The 14,822-nt window shown below is 45.1% G+C and overlaps 1 protein-coding gene across 1 annotated transcript in view; it reads right to left on the reverse strand.

The window, feature by feature from the left end:
- Positions 1-1,417: 1,417 nt before the first annotated feature.
- TNFAIP8L3 (TNF alpha induced protein 8 like 3) overlaps positions 1,418-14,822 on the reverse strand; it is a 43,954-nt gene continuing 30,549 nt past the window's right edge. Inside the window, exon 2 of the mRNA XM_063169698.1 lies at positions 1,418-4,423. Coding sequence (XP_063025768.1) covers positions 3,861-4,423 — 563 coding nt within the window. The 3' untranslated portion in view covers positions 1,418-3,860. The remainder of the gene's footprint in view (positions 4,424-14,822) is intronic.

Here is a 14,822-nt window from a genome sequence, read left to right on the forward strand (position 1 = left end):
GTTTTCCAGGAAGGGAGATAAGGTGCAGAGAAGCAGGTTAGGAGGAAGAGAGCACATAAAGAGTTTGCATGAAGGAGTTGGCTCAAGAGGCACCCAGAGGCCAGTCAGTCTGTACTGGCCATGCTGGACTGGCCCAAAACTGTAAGTACCAGGAGGCCTCACTGTTCCACAGCTGTGTGCCTTGTGAGTCCTGGACATGTGGGAGTCAGCAGCAAAGGGATTGTATTGGATCCTTATTTCAACTGTTTGTCAGCTTCTACCACCTTATCCCAAGTATTTTCAGGTATTTTTACTGAAACAAACAGGTAGGAAACTGGAGGAAGTGCAACATGGCAGCTTGAGGCAGGATGTTTTCTTAGATACAGACTAAATCTTTTGGATTTTTTTACATTCTGCTAAATATTCCCAAATCCTCCTCATTCTGTAAGGACCCAAAAGAGTAAATTTGTGTAATGGATGGCAGGATCTTGAGGTTTCCCTGTACTTGCAAGTAGCTCATAAATGACATCGATGGTTTCTAAATATTGGAAAAGTGTTTCTCTCTTTTGTAGAGTCCCACAGCATAAAAAGCTCTATTATCTTTTTCTGTATGGGTAAGACTCTGTGTGGTCTTTTTCTGGCATTGATTTATGGAAAAGCAAAAATAGACCTGCTTAAGTTATCCAGTTAAAACTTGGTTTTTGCATTTCTGTTGCTGTGGTGAAACCTAATTTTGCTTGTCTGCTTGGTTCTCTTCAGGGCCTGTCTCTGAGAATATTTCCCTAGCACAAATCAGATCACATGCTCAGTCTGATGTGCAGCTCTGTGGCACAGGCACCATTTCATTAACATGTCAGAAGTGGTCACTCCCATGAGAGTTTGTTAAACATTAGCATTCCTGTCTTTATTATATAAAGTTGGCAGTGATGAAGCAAAGAATATTGTGTCCTGCCATGATATGATTCATAAAATTACCCTGACAGAAATGTTTTACCAGCAGGAAGGCTCGAAGCACCACTTAAGGAGATTGCTTTAAACTTTGATTTTAAGGTAGTTGTCAGTTTTCTCTTTGTGCCAGTATTTCACTGCTTTCAGTATAATTGCCATGTGAGCTGTTTGCAAATCCTGAGCTCTTTCAGCCAAAACAGTTTGCCTTTGCTGGGAATAAGGACAGGAGAATAAATGTTTCCTGTTGAAATGTTCTGGTAGGTTCCAGCACCTCCATGTTTAGGACAGGGCTGTGAAATCTGTCAGGAATATGATTTCTATCTGCCTTAAATCACATCAAGCTAAACAGGGCTGAATATTTAATGGAAAACTTACAGGAAGGTCCTTGGAGGAGTGAGATTTTGGTTTGTGGCGCCTGCTCTTTTGCTGCTCTTTGTGCTTGTGATACAACAGAGGTGGTAGGATAAATAAATCAAAAGGAAACAAAAAGGGCAGTAATCACACATTTTTAATCCACAAATGTGATAATACATAATATATTTAAGGTGACCTGAACATTGCCCATATTTTAGCAATGTTTTTACATACCAAGCTACAAGTACAAAAGTAAACAATGAATATACAGGATATGCAAGTATGAGAAATACTTGAAAACATATCTTTCCTTAAGGCTACTCAGATTATTTTTAAATAAAACAACAGATGTTCAGCTGGTGTGTTTAAAATACCAGAATCTGAATATTGATACTTGAAACACACAAAAGTCACAAATACAGGATATCTCTTTCCTTTAGACATCTTGAATGTTGAATAATCTTTTTCTGGCCTTAAAAGAAGAACTTAAATTTGTTTGCCACAAATGAAACACACAAAATCTGACATGTGCACTGGGACAGGAGCATTGGATACAAGAAATACAGTTCAAAAGCATCAGTTGACAAGTACATGCCTGGAAGAAATGCAGGTAATGATGCATGTAAATATGGCTCTGCAATGGCTGAACTTGCAACCCCAAATGTTGCTGTTTCATTTCTGTGTTGCAAAGGAGTTGTCCATCTTCATTGCAACTAAATCTATTTTTAATGGTTAAAGGAAATATGGAGGGAAAATTTACACCATTAAAAACTGTTCTGCCAATGTCTTTCATTTTTACTGTGCTTCAGATGAGTTCTCCTGGGAACAGGTAGAAATCCATCTAGAACAACCCAAGTGAGTACATGACCTGGGTGTGTGTATTCTCAACTGTATAAAGGTAGGACAGTAAAAACTTGTTACAAGAGATAAAATATGGTTATTCTGGGGTGAGGAAAGACAGAAGGATAATAAGAATTTTGAACAGTTTTCTCTTAATACCATAGTATTCAAGAATTTATTTAAATGAGAAACATATTTTTTTTTCTTATCCTAAAGTAATGAGTGATCAACCTGTAAGTTTCCCTTAGAGAGGAATGGCTTTCAAATATATTTTCTTGTCTTTGTCAACTTTCAGATACATGCATCTCTCTATCATAGTATACATGATATGGAAGGTATTACCCCCAGATGATGGCACTGTCTGCTCTCTGTGTCAGCTGAAAGGAGAGGGCTCCTGACTCTGCAGTGCCAGGAGACAGAGATGAGTCTGGAGGATAAGATGGAGAGGGGAGATTTCTGAACATGTGTTTTTCACTCTGGATCAGTCTCCACCTACCCAGGTTCTGCAAGTGGCAGCCAGAGCATCCACTCTGCTCCCACACTCCCTGTGTCCAACCATGCCTGCACAAAACCCACTTTCTTGGCAAAATGCTTTCAGTTTGAAGACATCACTATATCTTGCTTCAAAAAAAAACCCTAGAAAATTCACTGAAATCATTCTGAACGAAAACTCACTCCAGGAACTCACCAGAGTCACTAAGGCTGTTCTGTTTTGACAACTGTGGATATGCTACACTTGGAGGCACTGCACAAACAGTGGATGGGGTTCCTTTGTATCCCACCTCTGGTTTACTGTAGGCACAAATGTCATGGGTACATTAAACCAAGAGTATTATCTGGGCTGAATCTTTTGAGGCTCAAGGATGTAAATGTTGGTGTCTCAGGTGTGCTGCTTCTCATAAGGGCAATTTCAAAATCTTCACTGAGAGTATTTTATTCTGTCAGGCAGAAGAGTAAGAGCAGCACAACCTTTAGTCTGAGCTCACCTGCTGTTACCCAACAGACAAGCCCTGAGAGCAGGGGAATACTATACTATTTCATCTGCCTTTGAGTTTGAACCACTGAGCTGCTTTTCAAATTAAAATGAAACCTCCTCTCTGTTGTTAACAGGTATAAAACTAAATTGATGAAACTGTTGCTTCACCGAGCAGTTCTTAAGATTTTCTCCTGCTTGTACGATTTTTTACTCTATTATTAGATTTATAGACCATGTAAAATCAGAGATGTTTTCTCATATTGATTCCTGATCCTTTTGAAAGGAGTGAACTTAATCCATTACAGCCCTACTTTCTGTCAAAGCCTTTTCAGTTAGCGTGGAAATAATAAAAATATATGCACCAAGGGCCTTGGGGGTAAATTCCATGTATTGCTCTTGCCTTCATCTGTCTATTTTTACATAGCCATGCATCTGAGTTTACTTTCTGTTCACGTGTTCAGCCTTGAACACAAAGCTAGCAAGATCATGGTGAATAGCAATCTGTGTCTGAACAATACGCATCAGCAGCCTTGTTCACTCTGCTCCTTGAAAGAGACTGAATTATCTAAACAAAGCATTAAAATCGACAGCTTTCTCATTTAAGTTTTCCACTTCACCACGAGCCTGGTGAGCACCTTCTGGGCCCTGCAGGGGATTGTAGTAAGACTGATGGGAAGGAAGCTTGCTTGCCTACCATGGCTTAGGAAGGGTGGCCAGTTCTAGAGAGAATTTTTTGGTCGGTTTCTTGCCTTGGAGCGCGGTTTCAAAGAACCTTCTCGTCGAGCAGTTTGTTGATGCCGTTGCAGATCTTTTTGAGGTAGGGCCGGCAGTCCCCATCCAGGCTGTAGAGGGCAGACAGGAACTCCACATCTGCAAAGTGGTTGAAGACGTGGTTGATGCGCCCGTGGGAGCGCGCCGTCAGGTGCCGCCCCACGAGTTCGTGCACGAGCTCCTTGCACTCGTGCAGCAGTTCTGCCAGCACGTTCCTGTCAAAGGTGTACTCCACCTCGTAGAAGCTGACGATGGTCATGGCAGTTTGGTTCAGCTTCTTCCTGAACTTGTCCACGATCTCCAGCTCTTCCTGGTTGAACTGGTTGTTTCGGTAGAGGATCCCGATTTTTATGGCCACTTTGATCAGGTCTTTCATGATTTTATGGGCTTCCTTTTTGTTCCTGGTGTGCTCCTTTGTGACTTTGTACAGCTCGTCGAAGATTTCGCTGCTTGTGTCGTCGATTAGCATGTTAGCCATGGTTTTGGTTGCCATTTTACTCAGGATCTTTTTCTGGGCTTGCAGTGCAAGATTCTTGGAGCTGAAATAATCGGGACCTGGTTTGGGAAAGAAAAAAAAGGGAAATGTTAATTTTATTTGGTGAATTATTTTTGCAATCAGTTAAGAAAGGAAGTACCTGCATGTTTAAGTGAGACTTTGCACGTGGCACTGACCAGAACAGTCACAACTGCAGGAACACTCCCAGCACACTATTGGCAGGTATCCTTGGGGTTCCATCCTTGAAACATGGGTGTAAATATCTTTACACCCATGTTTCAGGTCTTGCAGCCACTTTATTTTGATTGCAATAAAGAACAGAATATCCTGGCAGGGGATATATATGCTGATTCCATGATAGTAATTTAATTTTGTAGTTCAGTATGAAAGCTTTCTTGGCAGAGAAATCTGCTGAGATGTGGTGGTTGAAATAATACATGAAGTACCAGAGACAAGCAAAAAGATATAGTGACAAGCAATGTATGAACCTTCAGAGTTACACTCTGGTCATTGGGAGGCACTGTTGTTCCATGGTAAGGCTAAGCAGATTCACAAGAATGCATTTATTTTGCCTTAATCTGTAGTATCAATGCCTTGCCCTTTTGTTATCAATTTGCAAAATTATAGAATATGACTTTTATAAAATATTGGTGCCTCAGTGTATGCAGTTCCTGACAGACAAAAATATCTGAACTATTTACATTTATCAAACAAATATTGTGTTTTTTGTCTTTTACTCATATCTGTGCATTTCTCTCAGCAGAGCACCTGAACACATGGCTACTGCTGGGCTTTTTATCATGAACTGTAATTCTTGGTCGAGATTAATTTGACTTTCCTCTGTTCTTCACATTAATGTTGGCTTCTGACCGATCCTCTGTGGACAAAGCAATGGAAATATGGCTATGGAGTAATGGTCCAGGTTAATCCTGGGGCAGCAGAGCCTCTGCTGGATCAAAGGGCACTTTATCACTGTATGCAGGTGGTGGAGAGGGTGTGTGTCTGGGGAGGACAGCCAGTGAGCCCTGAGTGATGGCAGGGTGGCCTCTTTGCTCCCAGACACCTTCCCTGCCTTTCCCTCTCATCTGCCCTCAGTCTGTGCTCCTGCAGAGGGGGTGTCCCTGTGTCCCTGCCAGCTGGGACCTCGCTCTGCTCACCAGGACACCTGGCTGCTGCCAGGGGATGGAGGTAACCATGTCCTTCACCAGCTGCTGGGAAACCAAACCACTAAGAGATTAAAAACGACAATAAAAATCAAATCTGCCAGTACTTATTCGATTGTGGGGTCTGAGTGAATCTTTAAGCTGGTGGGGTGAGCTCCAAGGCCCTTTCCAGCCTTCAGCACAGGAGTGCTGTCACTTCTCCTCTGCTCCTTACACCCTCGTGCCAGGAAAAAGGGGTGCTGGCTGCCAGTGCTCACTTGGAATTTAAAGCCCTCTTTTTAATTCTGATTTTCAAGTTGGATGGAATATTAAAGTTGTCATCTTTGTGTGCCACAGCTGTTAAAGAGTAACATTTAATTTCAACTGAACCACCACCTGGAAAAAATAATTCAATGTGCTTAAAAGAATTGCCTGTCATTTGGAGAGAAAATTGTGGGGCTGAGCTGCTGTCTGGAGGAAATAGGAAAAACTGTGATTTAATCTAGAAATGATAAAAGCAGGATGAAAGCATTCTTTCACTTAGCAGTACGTGGGCATATAAATAGTATCCGTGATGAGTAATTATGTGCATTTGACACACTGAAATGGGAGATTGTTAGTGTCTGTTTCTCTAGTGAGTGCTTGCTATTAATCAAATGGATGTAGTTGATCAGCACCTGGTTTGATCAAAAACTGAAAAGAATTGCAGTAGATTTTTAGGATATTAATTTTACTGAAGTTCACGACACTTCAGCCTCGTGCCCTTTGCCCAGGGGAGAGCCCAGCTGAATCCTTTGTGCCTGGCCCTGCTGCAGGGACAGCTCTGCAGAGCTGCTGCAGTTCTGTGCTCCGAGCAAAGCCGGCAGTTGGGGTGAGTGAAACATCCCATCCCATCCCCATCCCACACCCTGGGGGGGTCTGGGACCAGCAGAGCCAGCAGCACCTTAAATACAGACACATGCAGCTTCCCTCCCTCCTGGGTGATCTCCGAGACAAAGCTGGACTTTAAATTAACACATAAAAGCTTCTAATGAACTTTTCAGTAGGGAGAGTCATCTGGCACAGAAAATAAAGTGTGATATATGTTTGTGTGTCCAAATTTCTGTCTCTTATCCACAAAACAGGGCAGTGTGACCATCAAACATAGGTCTCTTTCTTGGGACACCCTTGGGTTTGGTAGCTCAGACGATACCACAGGTCCCAGTGAAAGGTGCAGGCTGTGGAAAGCACAGCACAGCTGGAAACCATCAGGCCAAGTTTAACTCAGTGTTAAGGCTGGAATGCTTTTCCACAGTGAGCCCCAAGTGTGGGATCTACTATTTAATAGCACAAGACTGAGCTCCTCCTCATCTTTCTAGAAGTAAAATAAATAAATGTATTATTGCATTGCTGCTGTGGCTCCCTCCCCACTTTGTGCTCCTGCCTCTCCATCCTATCCTTCCATGGCATCTGCAGCCCCAGCCCTGCCATTCCTCAGGATCCAGGCAGCCCCAAACCCTTTGGGCAGGCTCCTTTCCCCTGGCTCCCTCCAGGGCCTGTGCTGCTGTGCACTGCACAGTCTGCAGGAGCTGGCAATGGTTTCACCAGGAGCTGTATCCCACTCAGCTGTACCAGGCACAGGAGGCTCCAGGGGGCACAGGCAGAGCTGGTGGGCACAGATTGCAGTGCACTGTTGAATACAGAAGCTGCAGCTGCTGCCACAGTCCCTGCACCACGTCAGGAGCTGCTGCCAGGCTCTGGAGGAGGTGAAGGGCAGCATCCACCTGCCCCAGGGCTGCCAGCAGAGCCCCAGCATGGCCTGCCCTGGCCCAGCTCCTGCTCTGCACTCAGACCACGTGTGTGGGATGGGGAGAAGGCAGGCAGCAGCCATCAGCCCCCTCGTGCATCCAGACAGCGGCGTGGGGGCTGCTCACAAAGGGCTGTGCTTTGGCTCTGGGTGTGCACAGCTTTGCAGCAGCGTCTGCTGGAGAGGAAGAGAAGCTGTTTGGATTGATTGTCTGGATTCCTGCCTCCAAAATCCCACTGTGCTCAGACACCCAGGTGATGCCTTGCCTTTCAAAGATCACAAGTGCTTAGCCACATGATCACATTCAGGCTTTGGTGGGGACAGCATGTTTACCGTGGCAGCCTTTTCTTACTGCAGCACATTGCTCACTACACAAAATACATCTTCACCTCCTACATACAGCAATTCTATTTTCTGCTTTCTTTCATACAGCAAAACAAATCAGCAACGACATTATAGATGCTATTAGCTTTCAGGAACATTTCACCAAGGCTAAAAATGAAAAACCACCCTCCAAGCATACTGCTTTGTTGGCTAGTTATTAGCTTCCATTATAGAAAATCTGACATCTTAGTTTTTACTAAAGAAAGGGCCAGTTCTGCTTCAGATCTGCTCTCACCTTCTCTCTGTCATCTAGAGAGCTGTATATGATAAAAGCTGTTTAAAAAGTTCCTTGTGGTGGGATTGATCCTACAGCAATCTTCCATCCTGGAAGTGCAGCTGTCCAGCCCTGTTTCCCCAGCTGTGGTGCCCATGGAGGGCAGGAGGATGGGGAGAGGCTGCCCAGGCAGTCCCATGGTCAGGGCAGCACACCAGTCCCCACCAGTGACCACCCAGTTCCTGGCATGCAGTGCTCAACATGACAAAGATGTCTCACATCCACTAAACTTAATAACACGATTGCTTAATAACAGAGTTGCTTAATAACAGAAGTGCAGAAAAAGTTTGGCAACTCTAGAGAGCGGATGTAGCGAAGTTTTGTATTTGAGGAGTTTTTGAGACTAACATGCAAGAACATCTGTAATATTCTCCAAACATTTTGATTGCAGATGGCTGTACCAAGTACAAAATGGTCAGAACTAAATGCTCAGCAATACTATTTTTATGTAAATCTGCCTTCAGCTGCTCTGTACAAAACACAGGCAAATCCACTCAACCAAAAGATACTTCCATTATGGTGAGAAGGGAGAACGGTCAACATTTGCTGGAAGCAATTATGAGGATATGGAAAGCAGCCTCCTGAACAATGAATCCATTTTGCCCCCAGTTAGCCACTTAGTCAAAGCCATGATACCATTTTGCAGCCAGCATATTTTCTCCCCTGGCTAATGGCTGAAAGCTGAGTTGAAGTGAACTCTGGAGAGAGTGTGGCTTCACCACAAAAATGGGGAGAGGAGGAGTTGATCTAAAGGGTTTCTGTGGAGGCTGCCCAGTGCATTTTTAATTGTTTCAGCAGGCTGGCTGGGATTTCACCTGACACTGGGAGCTGTGAGCCAGTGCCTGCTGCAGCTTGCCCTGGGCAATCCCTCACCTCAGCCATTGGCTCCACCTGCTCCAGAGTGAGACACACGAGGAGCTTTGCCTGATTTCCCACTACCTTGGGTGTGACCCCACCTCAGAGCACTCAGGGTGGTTGTGCTTCCCAGCCAAGGAGTGCACGTGGTGGAGCCACTGAGTAGCCTTGAGAGCATCCTGGAGAGGTGAGTTGAGCTGTTTTAAATTAAAGGTCTGAGCTAAAATCGTGAAGAGGCTGCAGGTCTGAAGAGGGTTCCTGCAGCTTGGCAGGAATGGGAGGTGATGGGAGCCAGAAAAGGGTCCCTGCATCTGTGCCCCAGCTGTGCTGGAAGCAAGCAAAGGGCTGAACCTTAACTGAACAAGATAGAAATGCATAAGAAAGTAAAGATGATGAAGAGGCTGAAATATTTTTAATACTCCTGAATCTTCACTTTTAACATGCAGCTTCTGCAGCAAAAGACAGGCTTCAAGGAGTCAGCAGTGCTGCTGGAAAGGTGGGCATCCCTCCAGCTGCTAGCATTGGCTCAGGCTTGTGGGAGATGGACCAAGCCAAGGGCCAGGCACACTCTCAGAGTCTGCCACAGTGTGAGGGGGCTGGGTTGTGAAAATTGTTGTAGAAATGTGCTGTTTTAATGACTTTTGTGACCCACTTTGAATGCATCTGTGTACTTTAACTTAGTGATGTACCTGCCCCTGAGCATGGAGAGTCTGGGAATGGCAATGAGGCAGTTGGATTGTAAAACTCTTGCAGTGGATATCTGAACGGTTAATCCAGTGCTGCTGCTGGTGTTGATAATTTACTGCTTGTTTATAACCTAAAGATTTTCCTCTAATGGCTCCTTTTCTTGACATAAATACAAAAATTCTTAATTTCCATCATTCAGGCAAAATGTTAGAGGAAATGAGCTGCAAATGTGTGTGTTTTATTTATCCATCAAGTCTTACTTGCATGTTACAGGATTGATTAGAAATGTGAACTGTAGGATTTAGGATTTCAATGTAGCTCTAAAAACAGTCCCCTGAAGCCACTTGCAGTGCAGTGTTTTAGCCCTGGGCAGGCCAGGCACGAGCTCTGAGTGTGTCTATTGCTCTTGGACAGCCACAGGAGCACTGCAGAAGAAACATTCAGTGTTTCCAGTCACTTTCAGCCAAGAAATCCAATAGAGCAGATGGAATACATCAGCTTTCAGGGAGGGCCAATTTAAACACGTGTAAGCACCACAGGCCCAGTGCTCAAACTTTAACACTTCCAAATTGTTACTGTGAGCATAAAAGGGTTGCTCATATCCGCAGTGGAACAGGAGATTACAGACTGATAATTATATGATCCTGGGAGAATGTACCAGTGCCCAAATGTCTGAAAGCAGGACTTGGACATGCTGGAAAGGGCAGCAACAGCCCTGTGCAGAGGAAATATGACTGAATGGAAAAAAAGACCATTTTTCCTTTCAGTGCTTTAGATGAATAGTAACTATACCACAAAAACAGCTCTGTCTGGGAACCTGGGGACTGGGGATTCCAATGGAGAGTCTTATTTCTGCTGCTGGTTTGTATCTGGCATTTACTTTTCTAGTTCTCTATTGTTGCTACATACTGGAGCTGCCTTTCAATACCTGGGGGAGGTGGTGGAAGGCTGGGGCCCTTCTGTAAAGAGAAGAGCAGTGAGAGTGAGTGGATAGATTGCTGTCCTCTGGGTAATGCAAGGAGCCTGTCCAGGGGAGAAGAGCTCAGCTGCAGTTTCCATCAGCTCTGATGGAGCTGCCAAAGAAGGGTCTGGCTGAGTTTTGCCCCTGGTAGCTGGCTGGGAACTGAACTGCAGTGCTGTGCTGCTCTCCTGGGTCTGGGAGCAGCGGTGGTGTGTGGATGACAGCAGAGCTGTCCCAGAGCTGAGCCTGGCTCACAGGGTGGAAACCCTCCCAGGCACTCCCTGGAATACATGGCAGGGCTGGCAGCAGGCTGGGATTTGGGATGGCTGCTGTTTGACAGTACAAATGAGACATTGTGCTTGGTCACATCCTGCAAACTCACAGCCAGCCCGTGGGAGAGGAAACCCCTCCCTGCCAAAGGGGCTCGCTGGGGATCATCTCTGCCCCTGGGTCCCACAGACCAATGGGCTGGGCCAGGCAGCAGGACCAGCCCTGCTCCAGCTGGCACATGCAAGCAGCAGAGACCTCTCTGAAAGTGGCCACTGAAGCTTTTAATTTTATTAACCAGATAACGTTAATCAGAATCAAAGCTAAACCAGGCTGTGGTTCAGGGAATGGTGTCTTTGTAGGGTGACTGTCAAGAGTTCATTTTCAGCTTTCCCCCTTGTATTTTGCAGCTGTGCCAAGGCAGCAGGCACAGCTGGTTAGGTCCTGGCAGCTGGCAGTGAGTGATGCAGGGCTTGCACAGCACCTGGGGCACACCCAGGGTGTGAGCAAGGCTCTGCTCCCAAGTGAACTGCTCAGGAGTGAAAGTCTGTCTGCCAGGAGTGATAGTGAAATACCAGGGTGTTGGGGTTTGTAAGCTTTGCTATACAACCAAAAGAGGTTTTGATAAACTGATCACTGTATTTTATAAACAGGTTTAAAGTCTTTTGATGTCAGTTTATGTTCATGTCAAAATACAGTGCAAAGAGAGAACACCCCTGTCCCAACAAAGCTTGTTTAGCTCTGCCTGACACTGCCAGACAAAAAGGTTCCCCACTGACAGCAGAGTTTTGACAAGGGGAGTTTGGTTACTACCCCTGCAATAACCTATGGATTCTGTTCTTGTTTTGAGACAGGTGTTTATGAATATATTAATGTGGGTTTTTTTTAAATGCTAGTTTTACTCTAAAAGACTACTTTTGACCAAAGAGGCATGGTGGCACACCCAAAACACTACAGGCAGATCTTACCTAAGCATGGATAGCTCACCAACCACAGCAGCCCTGGTGGCACTCAGGGACATTAATTGGCCAGGAGTTTTTGGCCTTCAAGCTGTCTGTGAAGTTTTTTTACCCCATATAGGCTCTCCAGAAATCTTGGGCAGGAACTATTGAAGAATTTAACTTCAGCCTCTGAAACACTTGGTGTTTCATGGCCTTTGCCTTTCCCATGATCACCACATTTATTACACTGTCCTTTCTAGAAGACACAGCAGGGAAAAAAGAAGCTATCATGGGGACTGTGTGGCAAAAATACCCAATTAGTCAAATAATTATTATCTCTATAGGAAAATTAGGCTTGTTTTAATGTCTGGCCATGTAATTTTCACAACAGGATTGTAATGAGTTCTTTGATATGTGCTAAGGGGTTGTTTATTGCTTAGAAGGGACAGAGGCTCTTGGGGAATATCAGGCACATAATGAATGATAAACAATTATCTTGTTAAGGAATGAAGGCTTGTAGCGTTCTTTGAAAGGATTCAACCATCATGTTCTACCACACTAAGGTAACAATTATCCAGGAAAGAAAGGATTTTCTTGCCAAAGTGTTGTTTGTCACAGAGACTTAAAAGCCATGTGAAACCTTTGAAGATCTTGCAGCTGTCCTGTTTTATCCAGATGCCACTGTTGTAGCAGCTTCTCTTTGTCAATGATCTGTAGAACTTGCTTGCAGTGGTTCCAAACTGGGAGATTTGCTCTGAACAAAAACTTGAAAAGCTCTTTGAACATTGTGACCCTTGCACAGGTCTGGGGGGCTTTCAGTCCAGTTTCATCAATGACTGGAATTGTTGATGAGCGTGTGCACGGTGCTCATGTGTTCTTTTATCCCCTCCTCTGGCAGGGTGAGGCACAGAGGGAGGCTGTGCAGGCATCTGTGCCTTTGTGGGCTTGGTGCTTGGCAGTTAGCACGGGCACCACTCCTGGGTAAGGGGAGGCTCACATTTCCCTGTGCTGCTGCAGCTCAAATGCTTTCTGCTCCTTCCAAAGAGGTCTCTTTAGCATGCAGGAGCTGGTTGTTCCCAGTAGGAACAAAATAATATGCTGTTAGTAAAGCAAGGCCCATCAATATCAGCCCTAAACATTAAACAAGGCCTCTGTGCAATCTGGGTGCTTTAAATAGTTAAAGTGCAGCTATGAAACAAGCTTCTGGGGACTGCTTCACCAACTGCTATTTTTTCCCCCACCCATTTCTCATCCTCTCAGGAAGAAAATGTTGAGGGTTTATTTTTGTGCCTTCAAATTGCTTGCTGTTGCACTACACTGCTCTTTCTCCGGAGATAAAACGCCCTTGCCTTTTGCATAGAATAATTCTATTTTTGACTCTAATATTTTAAGAATGGCATGAAAAATAACCACGTCTGTGCTCTAGGGATGTACAAAATTCCATGAGAAAGCAGGCACTTGGGACCCCAAGGGTAGCTGGTCTGGAGATGCCGTGAAAGTGAGATGGCATTTCTCTGCAGGCTGCAAGAACATGGGAGGGGGAAGCATTTCTGCTAAACCAGGTCAAGGTGATAAACTGCAAAGAACCCACACCAGGGTGCAGCTGCAGCAGGTGTCCAGCTGCTGTGTGAGCTGAGCCCTGCCATGGCCAGAGGGAGAGGATGGGGCAGCAGCTGCATCCATCCCTGCAGAGCTGCCCCAGACACACCGCCAGGGGTGTGAGAGGCACAACTGCAATTCACTCTGCTTCTGGGGTTCCTGGGTTTATAAACAGGCAAAACCCCTGGTAACAGCCCTGTGTTTTCCCTGCTTGCAGTGCTGTGAGTGCACTGAGCCAGTGTCAGCTGGCTGGGCTGGGTGACACCTGTCAGGGCGTGTGGGAATGGGAAGAGGCCAAGGACAGTGCAGGGGAAAGACAGGCTGCGGGAGCTTGATGTGAGTTAATGGCATCTGTGTGTCTGGCAAAAGAGGGAGATACTTCTTTAGGGATGCTGTGTGCTGTTGTTTTCCTAATTTGGTATTTGGTTGCTTGACCACTTGGTTTTGAATTAAGGTGATGGATGGAAGGGGAATAAAGCAATGCCAGATATCAGGTGCAGCTGGAAAAACATACTGTTGGTCTCTGAATAAAAAGGCCAGAGGAGCTGTTAATTTCCACATTTAATTCCAGCCATGCCTCCAAACTATGTTTATACCAGAGAACAAAGTCAAATGAGGGGAAGGTGAAGAGGACAATAATGGCAAGAAATTTCTGACAGCAGTTCACTTTCCTAAGTCAGGAGCAGACACTGTAGACTGATCACAACATGTTTAAAACTATTAAAGAAAGAAGGTTTCCTTAACCTTTTGCATAGGCTATTTATTGTCTAATTTTTATTCTCTGTGTATGTGTTTTGGGGGAGTCAATTTAAAAAGAAATATTTTGAAGCTGCTGATTAGTGCTCACAGCTCTGGAAGATGAGGGCTCCCATCTGGAGCTGCAGTGCACAGAGAGGCACAGCTGAGGCTGTCTTACAGCTGGGAGGGCAGGACTGATGGGAGTGTCACTAAGCAAACCAGGGATGTCAAACCTGCTCCAACAGGAGAGCCTGGTGTGGGCATTAGGGAGCTTCAAGTGAGGTTTATCCCACGATGGGCTGATATTCCTTAACAGATTAAACAAAAAACCCAAATCCCAACCCTCCCCCTCAATAAAACAAACGCAACCCCTTCACCAAACAGAAAATCCCACTCAAAACCCCAACCCAAAACTACTGCTAGAAGAGGCTCTGCAGATGTGTGTGTCTATTACTAAAGGAATCATTTTCTGAACCCTCCCCTTAGTGATATTGTCTGTGTCACAGAATCATTACTTACAAGGTATGTGGGTGCACTTGTCTCTGTATTTATAACAGTTTTCACTCCCTCCATGAATGCAAAGGCCTGGAGTTGTAAAGGCATCTAATTTATCACTGACTGCAGTCCAAAATTTTAGCTCCTATTCTGAGAAATGTGCAGGAGGTAAAAAAGGACTTGAACAGATCTGGAAGAGTTGATGCAACTTGTGAAGTCTTTTGGGGTAACGAAGATGCTCTGGGTTAATTAATGGCTCCCTCTCCTCCTGCCTCCCAGAGCATCCCCTGCTCGCTGTGCCCCAGGGCTGTGTCCCACTGCAGGCAGGG

The sequence above is a fragment of the Melospiza melodia genome, chromosome 15 (genome assembly GCF_035770615.1).
Source record: "Melospiza melodia melodia isolate bMelMel2 chromosome 15, bMelMel2.pri, whole genome shotgun sequence".
NCBI classification, from domain to species: Eukaryota; Metazoa; Chordata; class Aves; order Passeriformes; family Passerellidae; genus Melospiza; species Melospiza melodia.